General features: G+C 35.9%; 1 protein-coding gene across 2 annotated transcripts in view; it reads left to right on the forward strand.

Annotated features, from left to right (window-relative positions):
- Positions 1-11939, forward strand: part of LOC135219650 (atrial natriuretic peptide receptor 1-like) — a 145622-nt gene that overhangs the window by 112061 nt on the left and 21622 nt on the right. For both annotated transcript variants that reach the window (XR_010315479.1, XM_064256583.1), the window contains exons 5-7: positions 7172-7286; positions 9258-9399; positions 10447-10633. Coding sequence is in view for 1 of the 2 variants with exons in the window: in XM_064256583.1 (XP_064112653.1) it covers positions 7172-7286; positions 9258-9399; positions 10447-10633 (444 nt within the window). In the remaining variant the exon portion in view is untranslated. The remainder of the gene's footprint in view (positions 1-7171; positions 7287-9257; positions 9400-10446; positions 10634-11939) is intronic.

Raw genomic sequence — 11939 nt, forward strand, 5'->3', positions numbered from 1 at the left:
AGTCACTCTTTTTCTGTATGACTCATTAGTTTTTAGTTTGGTTGATCGTTTTCAGTATGAGTAATTCGCCTCCAGCATGAGTTCTTCGTTTTCAGTGTGAATTACTCGTCTTCAGTGTGAGTCAATAGTTTTTAGTTTGAGCCATTGTCTTCAGTAGGAGTAATTTGTCTCTAGTATGAGTTATTCGTTTTCAGTATGAGTCACTATACTCTGTTTTTTCCATCTGTCCATCTGCCTGTGGTGTTTGCGCATGGTAACACTGCGTCCCGGGCTTTAAATAGTATCCTATTTCGAATATTAACGGTGTAATTCGCATACAGTAAATTATCAAAACACTTTTCAGTTGTAAATGTACATCCAGATATCCTTTTATTTACCTAAAACTTGCACAAAGCGTAACTATTTAAAGCCCGGGACGCAGTGTTACCATGCGCGACCACCACAGGCAGATGGACAGATGGAAAAAAAACAGAGTATAGTCTTCAGTACGAGCCATAAGTTTTTAGTTTGAGTCATCGTCTTCAGTATGAGTTATTCGTTTTCAGTATGAGTCACTTGTCTTCAGTGTGAGTCATTAGTTTTTAGTTTGAGTCATCGTCTTCAGTATGAGTTATTGGTTACACAGCAAATCAAGAACTCTGTGATATGGTCGAGGCGGACTTATTCCAAGGGACACACAAGTTTGTTGTTTCACAAACTTCCAACCAGATTATTAGCTACAAAACAACTAAACACAAGTTGCCCCATGACATGGCGCACTGTTGAGTTTGCACTGCTACTTATCAGTCACTGTAGCCCTGCATCGATCCTTCTAAGGCTCGCTGTCTGTTTATTGATGGCAGACAATGTCTCCTGCCTTTGGTTTCCATATTTGATGACCTGACTCCAGATTGCAACCAGACGCCAACGCAATCGAGATTACTTTATAATATAGCTCTATTATCGCTCTCATTTCCAACGTGTTAACATATGGATCGGGAAACGTATTCCTCCCCTGGGAGAAGCACGCTAATTCCTTGACAAATCACTCTTGCTTCTATTCCAGTAAGGCATTCATCGACTGCAATAATTCATCGTCTTTCTGGGTATTTCCAATTCTGTTTCGTTTCTCGCTCAAACCGCAATGTATAACTCGAGGTACCTCCAGCTTGTTAACAATTGGAGACTTTATTACCGCTTTCTCGTCTGTCTGTCTGTCTGCCTGTGCAATCACATGCTGGAAATTTATATGGCATTTCGTGAACTTTTTTTGCAAGCATGCGTACATACAAATACACAAACAAATGTATGTATATATACATATATATATATATATTATTAATATATATATATATATATATATATGTGTGTGTGTGTGTGTGTGTGTGTGTGTATCTGTGTATAAGCATATAATGAGTTAAAAGACACAATAATGTATACGATACTATATATTTCCAAAATACAAAAAAAAACTTGAAAGACAGAAGCTTTCGACAGTATGCACAGTGATCCTCTTCAGCTGAAGAGGACCGCTGTGCAAAGCTCCCTGTTTTTTGCTTTTTTGTATTTTGGAAAAATACAGTATCATATATATTATTGTTGCTTTTCACTCATTATTTCCGATTACGGCATAGTGATACACCATGTAGGTATATATATATATGTAGTGAAGTTTTTTTGATGATAAAAAAACTTTTGTATTTTTAGCCTTGCAGATGCAATGGATTATTGCGAAACGCCGTCGGCCACAATAAGCTATGTCTATTGTTCGAGAGCCTTTCCATCTGCTCTTGATGTCTGTATATTGGGATTCCGCCTTCATCATCGAAGTATATATATATATATATATATATATATATATATATATATATGTGTGTGTGTGTGTGTGTGTGTGTGTGTGTGTGTGTATGCATATATATTATATTTAATTATATAGATATATGATATATTAATTATCCATATATACACACACACACACACACACACACACACACATATATATATATATATATATATATATATGACTGGTAAATATTTTCTGTTACAACAGAATTCCACCTAATAAAAGGAGCCCATAAAAACGTCAAAATATAATAATTTCTTTCTATCTTTTGCCGTTTTTATGGGCTCCTGAGAAGAGAGAGACAGCAGTCCCTGAAGTATAGTACTTTCTTTCTATATTTTGGCGTTTTTAAGGGCTTCTTTGATTAGATATATATATATATATATATATATATATATATATATATATATATATATATATATATATATATATATATATATATATATATATATATATATATATATATATATATATATATATTACCTTACTGAAAGAGGATGGTGTCTAGAGGATATATTTATTCCAAAAAGTTACAAGCTTTCCTGGACTACAGTAGATTCACATCAACCGGGCATTTGATGTCTAGGCCAGTCCCTTACGACGCTCCTGATTGGCTGTTGTTAAGCCAGTCCCAGGGCTGGAAACTCTCAGCCTCTCTAGAGAGTTCACATGGGTAGGATCTATGTTCCGCCTCTCCTGAGATATATGTTTTTCAGGAGGCGTGGAACATACATCCTGCCTATGTGAACTCTCTCGAGAGACTGAGAGTTTCCATCCCTGTGATTGGCTTATCAACAGTCAATCAGGAGCGTCGTAAGGGACTGGCCTAGACATCAAATGCCTGGTTGATGTGAATCAACTATAGCAGTCCTCATTGTCAGGTTGCGATGGATACTTGACAATGAGGACTGTTATTCCAGGAAAGCTTGTAACTTTTTTTTTAATAAATATCTCCGCTAGACACCATTCACTTTCAATGAGATCCTGTTAGTATTTGTATTAACGCACAGAACAATTGTGTAAGTGAGATTGTTAGCACTAAAACAGCCAAGGCACTTTGGCTGCTTTTATGAAAATAAAATTATCTATTTTCCCAATAAAATCTGTATAATAATTCTCTCGTGGCTTCATATAATTAATTAGATCATTTACATTGAAGTAAGACAGAAATTACATGAATTTGTCAGCAAATAGTTTGAAAGTTCATAAAGTGTTTTTCATATTACATACAGATTTATTCAAGTCTAAACTTCTTTGTGAATGCAAGAAATTTCTTATTGTCTTATTTAGTTTTTCATGATGGGTAAGTACCAGTAATGATAAAAAGCCTTTTTGTAGAACTGTTAATATGTATGTATATGTATTATATATATATATATATATATATATATATATATATTATATATTACTTCTGTACTACCAGTATAAGTGCGTTCTGTACGTATTATCCCTTAAGCCTTTCGATGATATTCCCCCCAACAGAGAGGGGGAAGTTAAGTATATCCTAGCAACGGGACCTACAGCTTCTTGTGGGATCCGAACAACATTATTTCGAGAGATTTATTTCCAATCACCAGAAATAAATTCCTCTGATTCCACGTTGTCAGAGCGGGGAATCGAACCCGGACTACCGAATCGGGACGCGAGCACGTAACCTACTCGACCAACGAGGAACTAACAAACAAAGGAGAAAACAATAATTTTTCCAGGATGAGGTTGAAGTCTCATAACCCCGTACTATGGTGTATTTTTTCCATATCTTTTATCAATTCTATTAACAGAGAGTTGTTAATAGAGAACTGAATGTTGTTACGGATTGTAAACGAAAGGAAATGGTTGATTATTTCATGATAATGTAAGAGTTAGCGTTAAGAAATTACGTGATAATTCATTCTCCTTATAACTATAGTAGATTCACAACAACCGTGCATCTGATGTCTAGGCCTGTCCCTTACGACACCCCTAATTGGCTGTTGATAAGCCAATCACAGGGCTGGAAACAGGATGTATATTCCACCTCTCCTGAGGGATACGTCTTTCAAAAGTATCCCACAGGAGAGGTGGAACACACATCCTACCTCTGCGAACTCTCTCGAGAGACCGAGAGTTTCCAGGCCTGTGATTGGCTTATCAAAAGCCAATCAGGGGAGTCGTAAGGGACAGGTCTAGACATCATATGCACGGTTGATGTGAATCTACTATAGTAATTTCAGATAAGTTATCGTGGATTTTTGTTCCATTAATAACCCTGATATCTTTTTCCTTTTACACGCAAACAAATCCAGTTAAAGGACATGGTAAGTTCCTCTGAAGTCTATTTTCCTCTGTCCTTGTTCCTGTAATCCATTGATCAATCAGTTTTCTTTATCATGTTTCCAAAACTGATCGATACTTCATCAGTTTCAACCGTGATCTATAATTTTCAGCAAAAGGCTAATGGCAGGGAAATTCAATGCCGATATGTAATCTCTACTCGAAAAAAGTACCCCCTTTAAAGAAAGTGAGGTTATAAGGACAAGGGAAGCTGGTAGGGAATTCTAAAGGTTGCTGATTGTTACTGTGCAAAAGTGAGAAACTGTCACCCGACAGGTGTTACGAGGTATCCTCCAAGGAGGAAGATCTCTCCTTGAGTTCCGCGGAATAACAGCAGAAATAGTTTCTACATAAACGAAAAAATGATTGATTTGTATAGATTAAGATGACCTTCCCAGCACGGGGGTTAAGTGTTAGTTAAGAATGTTAAAGTACGAGTATGGGCCAAGTATGCAATTCTGGACACAGATCAGCCAGCCAGTTTGGGATCTTGAACAATATACAGTTTGTAAGTCTTCTAGTATATTTGCTGTTGATATATCTCAGTATAGTTCCCCCGTTCTCAAAGATTTTAGGGATAAGTTTTAGGTATAGCCAATGAGCGTAATCTTTTAGTTGTCTTTTTTTTTTTAAATCATCCTGCTATAAATTAACAATCAACTAAGCAGAACTGTTTATATTGCGTAATTCATTGCACTGAGACAATTGAATCAAGAAATAAGTCATATCGATAAGAGAGATCTCTTTCGGAATAAATTGACAGGAGCAGGCAGGTGGGAGCTGATTATAATTACCGCCTGTCAATGATTGTTAGCTATTAATTTTAGCCGAGAGCAAATCACGTCATTATCTGGTATAATTGTTCCGATGATGGGCTCAAGAAATCGATAACTAGTCCTTGACACAAGTGGTTGGTAAAAGCTAGGCTATATTATATGAAATAATAAAGAACACCTATATGCCACTGTGGAGGGAAAAAATTAGAGTTTAATCAGCCTTCGGAATGATCTAATTAGAATTTCTCACAGATATACAAAACCAGAGCTCCATCAACCACCATGTTACGAAATGACATAGTTAAGTGAGAGAGAGAGAGAGAGAGAGAGAGAGAGAGAGAGAGAGAGAGAGAGAGAGAGAGAGAGAGATAAATGTTAAGAAAGATACATAAAGAGAGAGAGAGAGAGAGAGAGGAAGAGAGAGAGTGAGAGATAAATGTAAAGAAAGATACAGAGAGAGAGAGAGAGAGAGAGAGAGAGAGAGAGAGAGAGAGAGAGAAGGAATTTTCATTAGGTATAGACCGTGTTCGTGAATGGAAACTTACAACGGGCATTAGCTAACCCAATCAGTAGGGGGAATAATCATCAATCTCTGATCTGGGTCATCTAAGCTTTTCATCATACAGTCCTATGGTCCTTCACTAGTTTAGGATGAATGAATGGTTCCATTGAGCATCAACACTCATGGCGTGTGGAACTTGGCTACCTTAGAAGGATCAAAAGGTCGCCATTTTCCCTTCTCCAAACCAAACCCCATCACACGGAAGTCTTTTAGAGCCATTCGATCTTTCTAGCCTGAAGACAGACTTGTGCTCTCCATAGCCTTAGGGTACGTCCATACAACAGGAAAACATGTCATAACCACGTGTTGGCAATTTATAGCATACATATCAAAACAGGTTGAAAACAAGCCAGCAACCGTAAGTAGGGAACAAACGTTTGGCAAATGCTCGATAATAATCATAGAAAGCTTTGGTTAGAACTAACAATTAGTCGTAGACTTTTGCACAATCGATTTGTTACATGAAAGTGATAAACTGCCAGTGTGCAGTTGGATGTGGTTACTGCAGTGCAGACGCACCCTTAGTGCGATGGTCGTTGGTTTGGAAAAGGGACAAAAGCAACCATTCGATTCTCTGAGGCGATCAAATCGTAGTTGTGTCATGCGCAGCAATGCTTGATGAAATCATATATTCATTTCAATGTCAGAACAGCAGAAAATGAAACTTTACAGAGTAAGGATATTCAAAATCATTGCAACGGAAATAAAAGACTGCCTGATCATTTCTTTCTCCGCTCGTAGTATTATGCTCACTCTTGACCCACTGCAGACAATTTAGGATAATGATGTTCCACTAAAAAGAATATATTCTCAGATAGGTTAATGGAAAAGGATTTCTTTCGGCTTTTAAAACAGGCCGAATACCTAAATACCTTAATGATTAACTTCTTGTTATATAGACATACATACATACATACATATATGCATGTATATAATTATATATATATATATATATATATATATATATACGTATATATATATATATCGCCTTCAACAGCATAGACTCTTAGCGCCTAAAATTCACAAAATTCATTCAGGTCAGAGGAAGGATATAGTCACCGCTGGAATTCGTGCTACAGTCATAAATAAACATCCAGCGTTAACAAAGGCTGTTCGGAGGGCATGTTTCGTTTTTACCTTTTATTCGCGGTTGGCTAGAAATACATAAAGCTTATTTTTAAAGGTAGCCCATTTACTTTCCCGGATATATCCCCAAGTAATTTAGTACTGCAAATCATTGTATGATTTTGCGTGAGTCTTTCATAATGCTCGATGACAGCCAGTTTCCGATCAAATAGATGTCTCGTGTTGTTGTTGTAGAAGCTGAATGCACCTCTGACCTTCAGAGACCTGAGAGCTACTGCGAACTTTCAAAAGTGTAAATTATAATTAGTTAGCGCGTGCCTCAAGGGTACAAAATGAGAGTATCAAGTATCGGCGAAGGATATTATTACGATGATTTGCATCAGTCACACTTTACTTTTTACTGCTTTTCAAATTGGCGAAGTATTGAAAATGCGATGACAATTATATGTTAAAGCATTACCCTGTGAAGTGTCAAAAGCGGGTAGTAGTAGCATTTTATAATTCTGGCTGCGGTAATGACCGTAATTTGATCTCATGGCCTAAGCATAAATGCTTGATAATAACGAAGATAATGAGTTGTTGCTTCAAGTTGAAAACGATCTTTTCCTGCAGTTCTGGTAGTGTGTGGCTCTCCAGATAACGTGAGAAGACTCATGCTGGCTGCTTCCGAACTCGGCATGGCGGAAACGGGAGACTACGCCTTCTTCAACGTAGAGCTGTTTACTGGGTAAGTAGCGAGTAGCTTTACTATATTGTTTATGTAGGAAATAGTCTTATCGCCGCACTTCAGTAACTACCGTATGGTAGCTTTAGTATATTGTTTATGTAGGAAATAGTTTTATCGCCGCACTTCAGTAACTACCGTATGGTAGCTTTAGTATATTGTTTATGAAGGAAATAGTCTTATCGCCGGCAGTTCAGTAACTACCATACCGTAGCTTTAGTATATTGTTTATGTAGGAAATAGTCTTATCGCCGCACTTCAGTAATTACCGTATGGTAGCTTTAGTATATTGTTTATGTAGGAAATAGTCTTATCGCCGCACTTCAGTAATTACCGTATGGTAGCTTTAGTATATTGTTTATGTAGGAAATAGTCTTACAGCCGGTAGTTCAGTAACTATAGTATGGTTCCCTTTTGTACGTTGATTATCTAGGAAACAGTGTTACCATCGAAAATTCAATAACTATAGTATGATTACCTTTTGCACGTTAGTTATTTACGAGGGACTTAATCATGCACATGCTATACCTACTGTAATCAATATTTATTCAAAATAGCCTCCTGTCAAATCTTGTGTACTTCCAGAAGAATCTAGATTTCTTGTGTGACTCCATGTTTTAATTTTGTCACGCTTTCTACCTGAACTTTCAATAGTTTACAAGCTTTCTAACCTAACATAAATGAAGAAATCAGGTACTACTTCTGTTTATTGATAAATTCCCGAAAACTTATCATTAAATGTATGACTATTGTATCCATATTTTTCTGCGTTAATAGCAATACGTGAATGCCTCTATAAACGGCATTGTACTGACTCTTTCCTTCACTTTCTCCTTAGCCAGGAACATTTACTTACATCCGTGATTCTTATATCGTCTTATAAACCAGTTTGGTGATAATTCTTTGCACACAAATACACACATCCATATATATACATACATATATACATGTATGTATACTTCTGGAATTCTACGCGCTTTTTGGATGCGTTCGTCACTACAAAGCATTAGATCCAATTGCAAGAAATCTGAAGGAGGTATAATGTCCGGTAGCGGGAAAAGAAGCCGCGTTTCATAATCACGACGAGGACTAACGCTTTGTAGTGACGAGCGTATCCAAAATGCGCTAAGAATTCGAGAAGTTACGAGAGCATTGTGGCTACTAAAGTTTCATATATATTATATATATAATATATATATATATATATATATATATATATATATATATATATATATATATATACATATATATATATTATATATATAATATATATATATATATATATATACTATATATACATATCATATATATACATATATATATACATATATATAGATATTATATAATATACAATATCATATAATATATTAATAAATAATGTTATTTATTATATCAATAAATATATATATAAGTAGAGGGGAAGGGAGGAAGGGGGGAAGGAGGCGGTCCCTTAGAGGTTCTAAGGAAGGTAAAATTCTTTATTTTCGTGCTTTGTGGGACTTTCCAATAAACCATTGTATATCAAGGAAACAGTGGTATTTTTTTTAGTGTGCAAATATATATATATATATATATATATATATATATATATATATATATATATAATATATATAGTATATATATATATATATATATATATATATATATATATATATATATATATATGCGCACTATAAAATACCCGTTTCCTTATATACAAGATTAATTAAGTCCCACAAAGTACGAAAATAGAATTTTTCTAGATCTCGAAGGGACCGCCTCCCTTCCCCCTCAGAAGGGGATGGCCTCTCCGAAAGCTCAATGAATTTAATTTCCGTTCTTTGTGGATTAAAATTAATATATGCGCGCTCGCACACATACGTGAGTGTGCGTGTGTGTGTGTGTGTGTGTGTGTATGTGTGTGTGTATGGTAGAAGCTAGAGAGGTCGTAAAAGAAGAATCTTTGAATTACTTTATACTTTTTATTTGTTACAGAACATCAGCAAATTACAAGCCTTGGTATAATGCTTCCGACACGGATGAGGTTAACGAGATTGCTAAGAATGCCTTCGCGGCTGTATTAACAGTCACGGCAAGGTCACCTTCAGGACCTCAGTACCAGGATTTCTCATTGCAAGTGAGTTATTAGGTCTTCTTTTTTTCAACTGATAAGATTTACCTCAACATTTTCTCTACATCGCTGGGTAAGGAAGTCTCGTTCTGTTTCTTTTTTATCCTTTTCTCATTGGCCTCCTTCATTCAAAAGGCAGTTCCGTCGCTTTTTTTTTCATTTTTACTGGTGTTTCTAGTTTCCTTGAGGCCTAAGCTAGAAAAGGGCACTGGGTTCCATAGGCCTCTACATCTAAATGCAGATATAATTAAACATAAATAAAAGTCTACAGTAAATAATCAAAGGCTCGGCAGAATTCTATAACATACTTCTTACGCTAGTCAAAAGGCAATCAGTCTTCTAGATACGCTTACAAGAAAAGTATGACTCCAAAGAAAAATTTGGCAGCGTACAACATCAAAGCAAAAAGCTAGACACCTTGTATGCCGCAGTACTTAATAAAGGTAAAAGTCTTTGGGTTAATTTAGCAAGTCATATTATTGGATCAGATTGAAGATGGAGCCTTCGATTATGCAAAGTATAACAGCTCAAGTCTTACGCCATAGTTTTATTTTCCATGCATATCATAAATGAAGATTTACATTACTTTTACTGTATGATTTACAACAGGGGTTTGACATGAGTTATAGTCATTAATGCACCTTCGCTCGACTGTACAGTAAAAATGGATACCATAAATGCTCCTCATGAATATAAATGTACCAATAACGCTTGGTCACATGGAATTTATTAAAGTTAACTCCTCGCTTTGTAACAAAAAAAAAGTCATACAGACCATATTCCTTGAAGAAAAACTGTGTAAAATAACAAATACAAAATTTCTTATGGCATTCTTTAATCTAGAATAATCACTTGAATTCACTTCAGTTTCGAGCCACACTAGGTTCCTCTAGTGTTGTCGGACCTGTAGTGATGAACCTAGATTAAAAGATGCCTTAGAACGGGGTTTTAAGTTGCGATATCTTACACGAACAGAATGAAATTCATCCGTGCATTACGTGTAGAGTAAATTTTCTTTTCTTTTATCTTGCAACCCCTTTGTTTCTCTCTCAGGTGAAACGCATAGTAGAGGAGGAGTTCGGCTACGCCTACGAAGAAGACATGGTCAACTCTTACGTAGCCGGATTCTTCGAGGGCGTCTTGGTGTACTTCGCGGCCCTCAACGCCACTCTGCGGGATGGTGGATCCGTCAGGGACGGCAGAGACATCGTCAGGCATATGTGGAACAAGACCTTTGATGGTTGGTGCTTGGTACTTCTAATTAGAGTTTGTTGTTAAAGGGTCGCAGGTATATTTGACTTGAGAGGCCTGAGGGCTATCGTGTTCAATTTCCATGATCTCGTTTCTGCCTTTTCCAAATCAATATGCTTTCTTATGTCCGTTATTTATTGCCATCATTCCTTTGCACTTCACCCTGGCTTTTCCTTTGCTGAGCATTTTCATCAAGACGTATTTATATTACTTCTCCTCTCGAACTTTAAATATTATTGCCCGGTTGCGATCTCTTAAACAGTAGAGCCAGATCACCTGGACATACTTAGGCAAACTGGCAGGAAGTCGCATGTGAAACAAGGAAGAGATTACTTTTATGAAATCTTCAGGGCATTGCACTTCATTGAAAGATGCTAAATCTTTACATTTTCCCGACGAAAACAGATTTGCATTAACAATACTGTTTATATTTTCATGTAAGGAAGAGATTGTACCCTAACAAAACTCTCAGTATTTTCACTGAGAAAATATATTATACGTTTGCTAAACTGTCCATGTTTTCAATGGGAAAATGGATTTAATTTTTTGCAAAACGGTTCCTTTTCTTATCGAGGGAATAGACTTTGAGTTTCCAAAACTATCCGAATTTTAATTGCGGAAGAAATTTCTGCACTTACAAAATTCATCTATATAATCATAGACGAAAAATGGTTTGCGTTTACAAAACTCTCTATATTTTCAATGAAAAATTAGAATTGGGTTTATTGAGCTGCCCATATTCACACGAAGAAAAAAAAACAGTTTTGCGTTAACAAAACTGTCAATTGGGGGAAAGATTTTGCTGGTGCAAAGTACTCGAGTGTCTGTGAGGTAGAGAAAGATCCGAAATAATTTCTGAAAATGTGTAATAATTTTATTGTGGATTCAAAGACATTTCATATTTTTATGCCTAATATATATTCTTAGTTGGACTTTAACACTGATTCGAGAGCAGCTAGTTTAGAATATTGTAACCAAAGCACCATCTCTTCAGTACTTATTCTCATATTATACTTACTGACTTAAATGGGTTATTCCAGTGATCAAATCTTGATTTGACATGTCAAAATCATTCTAGTAAAAAATCATCTACTGTTTCCCAGGCCAGACTTTATAAAACTAGAATTCACTGGAACATCCACAATATTGCGATATTTTATAGTATGAAATTCGTCACTTCATTGATATCTCAAAAATATTATGTTAAAAATTATCTACTGTTTCCAATGTCACATTATATAAAACTAGCAGAATTTCAGAATTCACTGAAGTAGCATCAGTATTACAATATTGTA

This window comes from Macrobrachium nipponense, chromosome 1 (assembly GCF_015104395.2).
Source record: "Macrobrachium nipponense isolate FS-2020 chromosome 1, ASM1510439v2, whole genome shotgun sequence".
Taxonomy (NCBI): Eukaryota; Metazoa; Arthropoda; class Malacostraca; order Decapoda; family Palaemonidae; genus Macrobrachium; species Macrobrachium nipponense.